The sequence below is a fragment of the Mirounga leonina genome, unplaced genomic scaffold (assembly GCF_011800145.1).
Source record: "Mirounga leonina isolate KUSES-001 unplaced genomic scaffold, KU_Mleo_1.0 Mir_150, whole genome shotgun sequence".
Lineage (NCBI taxonomy): Eukaryota > Metazoa > Chordata > Mammalia > Carnivora > Phocidae > Mirounga > Mirounga leonina.
The window spans coordinates 24,557,856-24,572,551 of record NW_023270374.1 but is presented as its reverse complement, the minus strand read 5'-3'; the positions used below and the strand labels follow the sequence as shown (position 1 = coordinate 24,572,551).

At 53.5% G+C, this 14,696-nt stretch overlaps 1 protein-coding gene across 1 annotated transcript; it reads right to left on the bottom strand.

Annotated features, from left to right (window-relative positions):
• Positions 1-1,192: 1,192 nt before the first annotated feature.
• Positions 1,193-12,779, bottom strand: FAM110A (family with sequence similarity 110 member A). The gene is made up of 2 exons (XM_035006099.1): positions 12,557-12,779; positions 1,193-2,817 (listed from the first exon to the last, which is right to left on the bottom strand). The coding sequence occupies exon 2, from the start codon at positions 2,720-2,722 to the stop codon at positions 1,835-1,837; it is 888 nt and encodes a 295-aa protein (XP_034861990.1). The 5' UTR covers positions 2,723-2,817; positions 12,557-12,779; the 3' UTR covers positions 1,193-1,834.
• Positions 12,780-14,696: the final 1,917 nt, after the last annotated feature.

Below are 14,696 nucleotides of genomic sequence, written 5' to 3'. Positions count from 1 at the left end.
TGGGATGCTGGCAGCTCACAGGAAGGGACAACACTTACGTGGCACAGAATTCTGGCCCGGTTGCCTGTAGGAGCTAGTCCTTGACACCTCAAAGGACATCTCCTCTGCAGAGCCTGCCCAGATTATCCCTCCTGACCCCATCACTCCTTTAACTTGGGGACCAGGAGGCTCAACTCCTGCGTTGTCAGACCTGCTGAGTGCCTGTGGGCAGATTATAGCCCTCCCTGTGCCTCAGTCTCCCCATCTGTATCATGAGGGGCTGGACTCCATTCTCATGAGCTTGAACACCACTCTCCTCTATAACCCAGTTTCCCCTTGTTTCCCTGAACCACCCAGGCCCAGCCCAATCCCCTGGGGGTTGATTGTACACTGTCAGACAGACAGACAGACAGACAGCTGGGCTGACCTGGATGTTTGTCAACAGCCCAACGGAAATCTCCTCTTTATGCTTAAAATAAAACTTACATCAAACCTGTCACCAGGGCCCCCATTAGAGCTTCCTGTTTCTGAGTGCTGCAGCCGACACAGCCTGAGGGAGGAAACACCACCCAGCCCTTCCCCACTCCCACCCCGGGCGTGGGCAGAGGCCACCCAGGCTTTCACTCTTTGCGTGCCTGGCCCTAGCCCCGGCTGCCCTACCAGCCAAGGTGGCATCTCCCAGCAGGGAACCTGCCTGGAGGGAGACAGGAAGGAGCTGAGACCTCAAAGCCCAGTACCAGCCATCCTTCCCCTTGCCCCAGTCCCCTGAGGCCCAGAGACGGAGACTGGCTTATCCCGGGTCACCCAGAGTTGGAGGCAAGGCTGCCTGTTTTGTGCTGACCACCCCAAATCCCTCTTCCTCTAAGATCTGCTTCCAACCCCCAGTCTACAGCCTCTGTCACCTCCAGTTCAGGGTCTGTGCTCTTTGAGCTTCCTGCCCCCTTGGGAACTGGGCAGCGATGGGAAGGATCCATGCAGCCATCAGCTTTTCTCCTGCAGGTCCCTTCCTGATGCAGGGGAAAGACCTCAGTACCGCCTCTATCCAGATTCACTCTGTGGCCAGACCCAGTTTCCTCCTTTATGAAGGAGGCCTGTAGGCCAGCCGGGGAGGGGGGGGGGGGGGGGGGGGGGGGCGGTGGTGATGAGAATCCCCTCTCAGGTCTCAAGTCTCAGGCCGGGCCAAACACTGAACTCATGCCCCTCTCCCAGATCCTAGGATGAACAATTATGGAGTTCTGAAGGCCCCATCCCAAGACGTCTCCCTCCCCTTCCTCTTGTGAACACAGAAGAGTCTGATGACCCAGCCCTTGAAAAACAAACATTTGTGTTTATTAACCAAAGGGAGGGAAGTCAGAGCAGTACAGACTCCCACCAGTCCCTCCTGTAGTCTACCCACCTAGGCCAGGCTGCCAAGGCCCTGCCTCCACCCAGAGCAAGTTCCCAGGGAACCAGGACCCACTGGGAAAGGAAGAGGAAGTCAGCAAAGGTTAGAGGCCAAGGAAGAAGGAAACAGAACCACTAGGTAAGCCTAGTAAGATCCTCTGGCCCCTCACTCTCAGCGGAGAAGGCTAAGTGCCCCAAATCCAAACCCACGAGGAGAACCAGGCAGGACGCATGTCAAAACCCCTACACGTGAGGGGTAGTGGGTGGCCCAAGGTCAAAAGGCAACTCTCTCCAGGGTCAGTTCTTGCCAGACGGATGCTGGTCCAGCCTCTGAGCCTCTGCCTCCATACCAAGTTCACACAAGGCAGCAACCTCCGGTCTGCCCCAAGCCAGGGAATGGATGTGGAAGAGGTCAGGGGCCAGCTGCCTCTCTCAGATCTGTCCTGTGGCAAATGCCGAGCCCAGTGGAGGCCTAGCCCTCGGCTGCCGGGGCATCCCGCGCCTGGCGCAACCCATACAGCCACTTGATGACGCGGGCGTTGCGCTCCACCACCGACACACCATAGGGCACGCGCTCCCGGGCCCGCTCCTCCACGGTGGCAGAGCTGCGGCGCGAGCAGTCCCCCTCGGAGCTGCCGGGCCCGCCACTGGGCCCGGCCAGGGAGACGATGTCTGAGCTGGCCCGCGCCAGGTGGGCCACACCCAACCCCCGGGCCTCCTCCGGGTCCAGGCCGCAGAAGTTAAAAAATCGCTCCAGGTCAGCTGCTGCTCTGGAGAAGCGCTCACTCAAATCCGACTTGGAGCGCTGCAAACCTGGGGGCCGGGCTGGGCCGGAGGCGGTGGCAGTGCCTGGCGATGGGCAGGGCCCGGCAGGTGAGGCGGGCAGGGGACGGACATCCACTCGGCGGACGGCAGCCGTACTTGGTGGCGGGCGTGGAGGGGTGGCTGGGGGCACCTGGTGGGCTCCTTCTGTCCGTCCAGGCGTACGGCTGGCCTCGGCAGGGGACGCGGGACTATCACACAAGTCTATGAGGCTGCTAAGGATGTCCAGGTCCAGCTGGGGCCGGCGGCCAGGGCCAGGCAGGACTCGGCGGCTAGGTGTGAGCACTGTGCGGCGAGTCCCAGGGCTGAAGAGTGGCTGTTTGGACAGCAGGGGCTGCACAGGTTCCTGGCGGGTGTTGGCCACGTGCAGGCTCTTGACGTACTTGGCCTTGTCGGCCTCCAGGCGCTCCACAGCACTAGGTTTCCGGGCTCCACCATCTGCTGGCCTCCGTAGCAGGTAGCCGGGGACTTTGGTCCGCAGGCGGAAAGGTAGGGCAGAGGTGTCCCGGGCTCCTGGAGTCAGTGTGTCCACAGGCATGGCTGTTACATACCCCAAGGGCTTCGGTCTGAGGAGACCGGAGAAATGAGGAGACAGATCCAGGCAGAAAGTTGGCAGCTGGATGCTGGCAACGGCTACAGGGGAGGAAAGAAAGAGGCTGAGCACGCTCAGACAAAGGCTCAGCCAAGACTGAAAGGGGCTGAAGACGCCTTTCCTATTAAAAGGTAATAGCCACGCCCCTGGTTCAAAGGGAGCCAATCAGCAGACAGAAAGCCACCACTGAGGGGCCTGTGACTCCACCCACACCCCGCCTCCCTTCTCAGAGGACCAGGCCCACCTGAGGCCGAGAGAAAATAAAAAAGTGCCAAAGAAAGACGTGAGCAGCCTGGGCAGAAAAGACAGGACAAGGCACGCTTTAAAGGAAGCAAAGTGGGCTCCAGGCCATATGCTGGGCACCAGCCAGCTTAACCTCAGTGGGTCCCCTTAACAGCTCTATTTTGGGGCGCCTGGGTGGCTCAGACGGTTAAGCGTCTGCCTTCGGCTCAGGTCATGATCCCGGGATCCTGGGATCGAGTCCCGCATCGGGCTCCCTGGGAGCCTGCTTCTCCCTCTGCTTCTCTCTCTCTCTCTCTCTGTCTCTCATGAATAAATAAATAAAACCTTAAAAAAAAAAAAAACAGCTCTATTTTGCAGATAGGGAGCTCAACGATTAAGCTAACCCACCAAGTTGGTGGCTCTGCCCCCTTGCTTCCAAGCAGGGAGGTGCTGGTGCACCTGGTGACCCAGAGAAAGGGCTCCAACCCCACACGCTACCTGGACTGCCCCCAGACAACCTGGTACCACCTCCCACCCTTACCCACCCAGGCAGGAAGCTGTCCCGTGCTATTCACCCGTCTAGACATGCCAGGCCCCAGGCATAGCAATAAAACTGGTGGAGGAGGAGTGTAGAAAATCTCCATCCCCCACTCCAGTGAAGTCCAGACACTCATCAGCTTCCAGTATGGGACTTCAGTGCCAGGCCCACAATGATCCAAGGATGCCTGTCAGCTAGAAATGTCAGCCCTGAGCTATGCTATTCCAAGAGAAGCCAGAAAAGCCCACAATCACACAACCCTGCTTGAGAGCATCCAGCAGACCCTGGATCTGCCAGCAGCCAGAGGATGGGCATCCATAGACAAGGGGGCCCACACCCAGGTGCACAAGTGTCCACAGGATCACCTAAGCATCAGGGCCTGGTGCCCCAGGCATCAGGCCAGCCCTGATCCTTTTTCCAAGAAAGGGCTAGAGCCACAAAGTGTCCCCAGCCAACTCTCCCAGAGATGGGCTAGAAGAAAACCTACAGACCAAATCCTGAAACTTCTCTTCTGTAAAATGAGAGAGGAGGACTTTATCTAGGTAATCCCCAAAAGGACTTGTCATCTACACCTGTGTTGTCTAATTTAATGGCCACTAGCCACATATGGCTACTCAACTTAGCTTTAAATTAAATGAAAACTTACACTCAGTCACACTAGCCACATTTCAAGTGCTCGACGGCCACTATACTGGTCACTAGGGCAGACAGTGCAGATCAGAGATGTCCATCCATAGCCGAAAGCTATACTGGACAGCCCCACGTGGTCACCCAGAATGACAGGAGGAGAGTCTGCATCGGGGTGGGAAGGCAGGGATCCCCTACTGTGTGCTAGACATTTGACACCATCCTCTTCTGGAATCCTCCAACAAGCCTGTGAGAAGGGTCACTGTCATCTCATTTTATAGTTGGAGAAACTGGAACTAGAGAAGTGACCATCCTAGGTCCCAGAGCCGATAAATAAGACACAAATTCCTATGAGGCCTAATTCACTCATCTATTACGTTTATGTCATTTTACACTCTGTTCTTCTCATTCCCCTAAAATATCGGCTCCATGAAGGCAGGGGGTTTGTCGGTTTTGCTCACTGAATCTGTTTTGGGACATTGCTTTCGACACATAATAGGTATTCAATAAATTGTTATTGAATTAGAGTGTCCATGGGGACGAAATGTGAACGGGCAGACCTTGGATAAACCAGAGAGGGACACATCCAACCCACTGCAGGCATATGGGTCCAAGGTGGTAGGTATGGAATGTGCTAGGAAGCTGGAAATCCAGATGGGCATGAACACTCTAGAGTCTTAAATCTCAGCATATCCGCCAATAATAATTTTTAAAACATGCATGGATGGAGCAAACAAACATGTTTGCAAACAGATCTGCTCTCCCCACCTCAATCTAGCCCCCAGTTTGAGGCCTCTGCAGGGGCAGCAATGGCAAGTTAAGAGAAGCTTGGGCGCTGCCGGCCCAGAGTCAGAGCTGCTCCCAAGGTAGAAGAGATGGAGTAGATGGGAAAGTAAGGCTGCCCCACTCGGACGACACCCAGGAGACCTCAGGTAAGAAGGGTCTGATTGGAAAGGCAGCCCCGCTGAGCCCTGTCGAGCTAACTAGACTCTGCCGCACCCCCGGGGCCTCCGCCTACCAAACCAGTCCAACCCGTTGGCGGCGGCGATTCCCTCCCGGGCACCATCCGGGAAAACAGAGGGAAGAAGGAGGTCAGATGGGCAGGGCCAGGGCAGAAACCCCGCGCCCTCGCACCGACCTGCTGGCCGCAGGGGCTCCCCCCCGCCGCCCGGACACACGCAAGGAGCCAAACCCGGGTTGGGGGCCGCTGGCCAGCTCGCCCACCTGCCCGCTGTGCGCCCCGCTCCAGCAGCTGCGCCTCTTACACACTCGGGCTCCTTATCTGAAATGCGGTTAAAAATAGACCTGAGCCTCCAGGTCTCTTGGAGGATGGAGAGATAAAACAGGTCGAGGACTTTCGCAGCACCTGACCAAAAGGCTGCGCTCCAAACACTGGGCTCTTGGTTTTTATCATGACTCTGACGACCCAACTCCCAGATCGCGCCCACCCCCACCCCGGCGGGGTCTCTAAGCACGCTCAGGACCGCGGGTCGGAGTCGGAGCCGCAGACAAAGGAGGCACGTGATAGAGGCTAATCCTAAACTGATCTGATAAGCCCCATTTCACAGGTAGGCAAACGGAGGTGTGGAGGCTCCGGCGAGTTAAAGCCGGGGTCCCAGTCCCCGGGTGGGACCCGTCCTCTCTGAGGCCTCCTCTCATCGCCAACGCCCCACCCACGTATTTCAAATGCTACCCACAAATGGCCCCCAGAGCGGCAACCGTGAGCCTTCCTCCTTGTCACCATACCCCCTTCGCACCTGCTTCCCTGGAGACAGCCTTAGGGGTTGGGAGAGCTCAGATGCTCGCTCTGGCTTCTGCCCTAACCCCCTTCGGGGCGATCTTGAAGACTCCCAGCGGCGGAGGAGGCCGCGAGCTGCCGGCGCGCTGTGTGACTCTGGCCGCTCGCCGCCCCTCTCTGAGCCGGGGTCGACCTGGCTCTTAAACTAGGGGGCTGACGGCAGGATTCTTCCCGGCGGGAAGGCGGGCCCCTGCCCTGTCCCCGCCTTCCCGAGAAGGGAGGGCTGGCCCGGCAGCCCCCTACCCCGGCCCGGCGCCACCCGCCCGCACATACCTGGCTGCGCGCTCGCCACTACCGAGCGCTCCTCCGGCCCGGCCCACGGGGAGCTCAGGTAACACGCGTTTGCGCAACTTCCGGCGGCCGGCCCCCGGCAGGTGAACCCGCCGGCCCAGGTATTAAGCGAAAGGGAAGAACGAAAGCCGGGCAGGGGCGGGAGCCTGAGCCTTGGCGCGCCGGCAGTGGGCTCCCCTCGGCGCGGGGACCCGGTCCCAGCCGCCCCGACCTACCCCAGGAAGCTGTCCCGCGAGCCGGGGCCGTCCACACCCGCAGTTCCGGCGGCCTGCAAGGGCACCCATCTTGGAGATGGCAAAACTGAGGCCCCCTCCCCCACAGCCACAGTGCCCGCGTTAATGTCTACTGTGCCGGGCACGAGAAAGTGCTGTTCCTGGTTTTAATTAACCCATTTTAATCTTCCCAACAACCCCTATGAGGTGAACTCTATTATTATCCGCATTTGACTAATGAAATCCTGAGGCTGAGACAGCCTGAACCAGTTGCCCAAAGTCACCCTGAGGAGTCCGACCTGGGCACTTTCCCTCTAGACCAAGCCTTAGTGCCACCCTTTCTACCTGTGTGTCCCTGAGCACGTTGCTGGACCCCTCTGGCCCTCCCTTCTGCCACTGAGGAGAGTCTCACCTTCCAGGCCAGGTCAGTGTGAGTTCTTACCGTCTGAGAGTGCCTATAGAAACCCTGTGCAGGCTGTGAACATTTAGTAACAACGGCAACAATAGTAATAAGAATAACTAGAATTTTTGAGTTCCGGGCACTGTACTTATGTAAGTGTCCGGACATCCCCGCCTCCCATAGGGGAGGAACTATTTAATCCCCATTTTACAGATGAGAAGACTGCAACACTGCAGGAAGGAATCCTTGAGAGGGACATGATTGTCTCCTCTGCCAACCCAAGCCCTATCATGTCACTTCAGGTGGCACACTTGATTGGACGTTTCCATTGGGATCCTGAGGCCCAGAGAATGAAGTGCCCACTAGCGTCGGGCCTAAGCTCTGGGAAGGCAAAGAGGTCCCAGTTCCATGTCTGTGCCCAGTGGGGGCTGCACCCAGATTGGGATGGAGGGCTATGAGGGGACAGGAAGTGACTCAGAGAACAACTCTCCTGCCCCTGAGAGTGAGTCAGCTCTGAGGCCTCCTCCAGGCCCTGGAGCCTGATTTTAGGGGAATGAGGGAGGCCAGCCTAAAGACCACCATTCCCACAATGTTCCTGCTGGGTCCCTCTGCCTGGCCCTCTACTGAGGCAACAATGGGGGGAGGGCGTAAGATGGGAGGGAGGGCTCAGTTAGGCAATAATAGTAGTAAAAGCAGGAAACAATAACATTTCATAATATAACAGGAAGAAATTTTCTAAGTGCTTTCTCTGTACCTGGCACTGTTCGAAGCTCTTTATATATGTTGACTCATTGAATCCTCCACTCACCCTGAGGTACTCCTATTACACTCATTTTACAGTTGAGAAAACTGAGGCACAGAGAGGTGGGGCCACTTGCCAGAGGTCACGTAGCTGGTAAATGGCAGAGCCAGGATTTGCACCCAGGAACCACTCACCAAAAGACTCTATAGCCTCCTTCTCTGGGCCCCAGAGGGAGAAGCCACCTTAGGAAGCATTCCTGGCTGTGGGCCGGGGTCTCAGATTCCTCAGTTGTAAAATGGGAGCAAGATGGCAATATTTTCCCAACAGAAATTAGATCTCTTATGGCTCCAGATCACCTTAGAATAAATCCCAAACTCTCCACTTGGTCCTCAGGCCTTCCAGGATCCAGTCCCTGCCCTCCACTCCCACTGAACTCCAGGCTTTTCTGCTCCAGCCACAAAGCCCTCCCTGCTGTTCCCAAACACACCAAGGTCTTTCCTGCCTCAGGGCCTTTGTACCATCTGTTCTCTGCTTAGAACCTCTTAGCTCACCTCCTTCAGGTCTCACCTCCTCAGAGAGGCCTCCCTGACTACCCTGAGGCTCCCGCCAACTCTCTCACCTGGTTGTTCCCTTCCACACATTCATCCCACACTGTCATTTTAGATATTCACTTATCAATCCCTCATTTCCTATTTCTGTATTTTCATCCTCCAGGGACCAAGCACACAGGTGTGTGCAGGGCACACCGTTGACTAAGTGGCAGGACTGGAACCCAGGCCACCTCAAAGACTAAGGCCCTTCAGCACCAAGCCTCCTCCCAACCCCCAGTCCCACCGCAGGGGTTCTCCCTCCTCTCTCCCCACTCCCCTCCAACCTCAAGTCACCCCCATTCAAGCTGGACCCTGGCCACTTCTAGATGAGCCATTTTTTCTCCGGAGACATCACGTCCAAACCTTTGCACATGAGGGGTCTGCTCCTACAGTGCCCTTCCCCACTCCAGCCCCACGGCCACCTCTGAAGCATGGACTCTGGGACCAGCCTACTGGGGTTCAAATCCAGCTCCGCCCATGATTAGCTATGAGACCTTGGGTAAGATAGTCAACTTTCCCAGGCCTCGGTTTCCCCAACTGTAAAACAGGACTTGTAACAGTGCCTCTCTCCCAGCCTGTGCATGACAAATGCCACCAGAATGTGACTCAGCGGTGCCCAGCTCCTGGGTGAGGACTTCACCACCCAGAATGTTGACCCACTTCTCTCAGAGTTTACAAATCTAAGCACGCAGGGCCACTTAAACAGACATTTCCTCAAAGAAAGTGTACAAAGGGCCAATAGGCACACGGAAAGATGCTCAGCATCATGCATCATTAGGGACACGTAAAGCCAAACCACGGTGAGATAACATGTCACATCCATCAAGATAACCAATATCACAACAAGCAAGCAAGGGGAAAAAAACCCAAAAACCACAAAAAAATATCAAGTTTTGGTGAGGATATGAAGAAACTGGAATCCTTGTGCCCTGTGGGTGGGAATATAAGATGGCGCGGCCACGGTGGAAACAGTATAGCACTTAGGAAAAATTTAAAAGGCATTACCATAGGACCCAGCAATCCTACTCCTGGGTATATACACAAAAGACCTGAAACCAAGGACTTGAACAGATATTGTACCCCAATGTTCATAATAGTACTATTCACAATAGCCCAAAGGTGGAAGCAACCAAGTGTCCATAGACAGATGGACAGATGAACATAGGATGGAATATTATTTAGCCTTTATAAGCAAGGAGGTTCTGACACCTGCTACAACATGGGTGAACCTCGAAGACATTACACTAAATGAAATAAGTCAGATGCAGAAGGACAAATATTGAGAAAAAAAGGGCAAATATTATATGATTTCATTTACATGAGGTACCCAGAGCAGTCAAATCCACAGAGACAGAAAGTAGAAAGGTGCTTTCCAGGGACTGGGGGGAGGAGAAAATGGGGAGCTGGTGTTTAATGGGTATGGAGTTCCCATTTAGGAAGATGAAGAAATTCTGGAGGTGGATGGTGGTGAGGTTTGCGCACAGTGTAAATATACTTCATGCCACTGAACTGTACCTTACAAATGGATAAAATACTCAATTTTATGTCATATATTTTTTTCCAAAAAAAGAAAAAGAGAGCCCATGGTCTGGAGTCAGAACCCCCAGATTCACATTCCTGCTCTGGATGACCTGGTCCAAGTTAACTAAACCTCTCTTGCATTCAGTTTCCCTTTGTAAGGTGGAAAAAATAGCAGCAGTAACTACCTGACATCATAGAATTGAGGAAATTAAATGAGTGCATGCTTATAAAGTACATGGCACATAGTAAGTGCTCAGGAGGTGTTAGTGATTGTTTATTCTTCGCTGAGGGGGCAAGAGGTGTGGTTTCCATGTTTAGAATTTTCATGACATTCTGCACCCCTACCCCACCCCTTCCTTCCACCTGCTTCTCTCTTTCTCTTCAGTAGAAGCCAGGCCCTGACTTGGGGGGAGACAGGGAGGCCCTCACCTGCCCCAGAGGAGGATCAGGAAGGCTCCAGGCAGCAGGGAGGGGGCCGGCCAATAGGGCAGCCCGGCTCGATTTCAGCCCAGCTGTCCGGGTCAGAGACACCCAGCTGGGCATCCTCCAGGGCCACGCCAGGCCCCATGCTATTTCTGGAGTCTCCCCAGACACTCATGCCCTGGCCTGCCGGCAGTCAGCCTTGCCCAGGGCACCCTTGCACACATCTCAGTGGGCTGAAGGAGGGCTGTGGGCACAGGCACCTAAAGCACTGATGTCCTATCGGCCAATGGACAGCCCAACTCCGCCAACCCAACTTTCTGTGCCTCGGTTTGTACCTGAAGTTGCAAAATGAGGACAAAGGGACTTGCAATGGAGACACAGAGAGACCACATGCATCGCCTCAGGGAAGGGCCCGGCTCACAAGGATGGGGAAGGTGGAGGTTGGGGCAGACTCACGGGCAAGTCCACTTCCTGTCCCGGACTGCCTCCTTCCCAGGCCTGAGCTCACCATCTTATCTTGGCCCGGAGATGTGAAGAAACTTGCCCAAAGTCACACGGCAAGTCAAGGACAGATCACAGACAAGGCAGTGATCTTATGACTAAATATATAATCTGTAATGATTTATATATATCTAATTTTTTCAACCAGGTGCTATATGCCTGTGACTCAAAATTCAAAAACTATAAAGAGAAGGAAGTAAAAATAAACTCCTTCCCACTCCTGTCCCCAGCCACCCAGTTCCCCTCCCTGCAGGCACCACTATACCCAGACAATTGTGTGTCCTTCTAGGGAGATTTTAGGCAGATACAAGCAATAATGGGCATATATTCTATTTTTTTACAGGTATGGCAACACGCTGTGTGTACTGTTTTCACCTTGCTCTTTTTACCCAGTAATACATGTTGTTTTAATAATGTTAATATATTATTAATTCTAATATGTTATTAATATACTTAATAATATAGGTTGTTCAATAATACACGTGGAGGCACATCAGTACATAAAGAGCCGCCAGCCCCTGCTGATGACCACTTAGTGTACGTCCAGACCTGCCCTATTACAAACCACCCTGTGACGTCTCTGCACCTACATCGTGTTGCCGACAAGTGGGACAGCTGGGCTGGGGACGTGCTTGTGATCGTGACAGAGACGCTGTACTGTGTTCCACAGAGGCTATGTGAGTTGATCTCCACCAGCAGAACACACAGCGAATAGTGAAGAACTGTCAATCACCTGGGTGGCCCAGTTGGTTGAGCGACCAAGTCTTGGTTTCTGTTCAGGTCATGATCTCAGGGTCCTGGGATCGTGCCCCCTTCCCCAGGGTTGGGCTCCCCTCTCCCTGTGCCCCTCCTCCCTTTCGCACACTCTGTCTCTGTTTCTCTCTCTCTCTCTAAAATAAATCTTTTTAAAAAATAATAACTGTGAGCTTTAGTTATCTTGATTAGAGGTTTTGGCACCCCTCAATTTTGCCCTGGAGGCGAGGGCCTCACTTGCCTCACCCTAGCCCCTCCTCCTATCACATTCCAGTTGAGGAAGATGATCAACTCCCTAATAAGTGAAATACATAGGACATCAGATGGGTAAATGCCACCGAGAGAAACAAAATAGACAAGGGGGAGGGCAGGGCATATGAAGTCAATAAATATTTGTTGAAAGAATAAATGAAAGACTTATTTTCTTTCTGAGTTCCCAGAGCATCCCCAGGAGGCAGGGCCTGGTCTAGGTCAGATGCTCCAGCCGGAGGGGTCGCACCCCATCCTCAACTCCAAAGTCTCTGATGACTAGTGGCTTCAGGTTGAGTGGCTGCCTCTACCCATTCCCCCAACCTGGGGCAGATTCCCAAGAATCTAAAAGCGGCTCCAGGGCCAGAGCACCTGCTGCCCACCTAGCATCTAGCCCATTAATGTCCGTCCTGCCAGATCCCCCCAGAACAGCCCTCTGAGAGAGACAGCACTACTGTCTGGACCCCGTGGGCAGAAGGACCCCAAACGAGCCTGAGTCCAACCTCTGGCGTTCTGGAGAAGAGAAGACAGCTGCCCAGAAGGGGCACCCAGAGGACGGTGCGGGAGCGGGGCCGGAGGGAAATGATCCAGCCAGGGCTCCTGGGCTTAGCAGCCTTGCGGCTAAGAGGCTGAGAAGCTGACCACCAGTTGCGTGTCTGGGCCTCTCAAGACAAATCTAGATCTACCCAGACTGGAGACTTCGAGGTGGAGACCTGAAGGACCTGAATTGGATTCTGCGGCAGACCTCGCTGGGCTAGGACACTTGCCTCTCTGCCCCTCAGCGTTTTCCTCAGTGAAATGGGGTACCACCGCCTCCCCGCACGTACGACGCGGGGAGGACGCCTACAGCAGGCGCTCGGTGAACGGAGCCCCCCAGACCCGGGCTCGCGCCCCAGACCACCCGCCCGCTCACCTGGAGCCCGCGCTAGGCGAGTCCTGGCTCCTCCCGGGCGGGCCTTGGAGAGGCTGACAGCTCGGACCCGGGCTGGGAATGGCCACGCCCAACGCGTTTCGGAACTGCTGCGGACCCGCAGGGGCCTCTTCGGGGCTGCTGTGCGCACCCGAGATGGACGGGGGCACCTGACTGTCCCCAGGCCCCCACCAGAGCGGAGGTCCCAGAGGCGCAGAGGAAGGGGAAGTGAGCTCGTCGCTCTGCCCCCCCCCCGTCGCCGGAATGGTTTGCCCCGGACATCCTGATTGGTTCCTCGCTTCCGTTCGAACGCCGCGCCGCCCGGGTTGCCAGGCGACCGCTTAGCTTCTGCCCAGCGAGTGAACGCCCCGCCCCGGCGCCCAGCTCAGTTCCCGCTCAGCCCCGCCGGCCTGTTCTTCCCGCGCCGCCGCAGCTCAGCAGCCTAGTTTTTTCCCTTGACCAGGACTTTCTCCTGGTCCCCAACAGGATGACGCACCATTTAGGGTCCCCAGCTAGTCTCCAGGTCCGACTTTGCAGCTCGCTGTATGAGCCCGGGCTAGCCCCTTTCCCTCTCTGTTCCCCTAACTGCACAGTGGGAAGTTGTAAAATGTGCATACCTAGCAGTCCTGAACTTTACTAAGGAAATGACCAAAGATATGAACAAAGATTAATATAGCCCAGAGTTATTTAACATAGAAAGATAATGGAAATAACTCCAATGCTCAGCAAAAGAAGATGGGTTATATAAATCCATCCTGAGGAAGAGCTAAGTTTATTGAGCTTTTTACATGCCAGGTAGCTTCACATGACATAACTCTTGTCAGTGCTCATGGCATAACCCTTTGAGATAGGTACCTTTAATTATCCCCACTTCCTGATGAGGAATGTTATGCAGTCATTAAAAATGATGTAGTTAAAGACATTTAAAGTATGAGGAAAATGTAAAGAAAGCTTTTTAAAAGTATGTTTCAAAGCACTATGTACACACAACTATGTATTAAATGCATAATTGTAACATCAATGTATTTGTGTATAGCCATTTATAATAGCAGTTCATTTCTTTTCTGTGCTTTTGTGGATTTTCCAATTTCCAACACTTAAATATGTCAAGAAAAAAAAACCACAGTTTTAAAAAGGATCGGAATAAGTTAACTTTAAGTACCCTTGGAGATGAGGAAATTTCATAGTTGTGAGTCACTGTTTGGGTCTAGGGCATTGTTGAATTTGGAGCCAATCTCTGTTTTCTAATCCAGATGGTGACTTTCATTCTTTGATTGGATTGTCAATGATTGAGCACTTACTATATACATACCTTGGGCGGGTGTGGGAGAGGGACTAGTAACATATCAATAGCTAACAATGATTGCACATTCCCGCATGGGCACCAATCAAATCAGAGTAGATACCGTCATAAACAGGGAGTCTGACTATATCCATGAGGACCAGCTAAATATCAGATGTGGCCCTAACTCTGCCCTCTGCTAGACCGGACTGCTCAAGGCTTTACATGTATTTTCTCACTTGACTTCATTACTATGTGGGGGGAGAGATTCTATTATTATTCTCATTTTATGAATGAAAACACTAAGGTTTGTCTGGATGCAGCAGGAGTCCTCTGAGCCGTTCTGTTATGTTGCTCTGTACACCATGTGTTGGCAGGAGCAGTGAGGAAAAGGCAAGAAGGATCCTGTGATGGCAAAAGACACAGAGAAAACTGAGCAGCGGCAGATCCAGACTGTGCACTTCCTCAGGCTTACACAATTTAGGGAGATTTGTTTAAGAAAAGAACTACAAAATTACAAATATAAAATTAGGTAATAAAGTGTTATTTGGCTAGAAAGATAAACGAAACCTCAACAAATGGCAAATTCCACAAATATTGCAAAATCCAGAAAAATAACATTATTTCTGTGAATTACATAATTGGCATACCTCCATAATAATTTTCACAGACAAGCTTGTTCTGGCTCGATGTATACATTTCATACCTCTCCTCTACTACAGACTGGCGGCATTGGGCACTGTAAAGCCATTCATATTTCTATATTGAGATATGACCTCTGACCCCCTGCACTTTCATGTGACAGTGTGAGTGGTGGCTGATGTCACAACCCACGTCAGTGTGCTAGGTAGGAGTATTCCT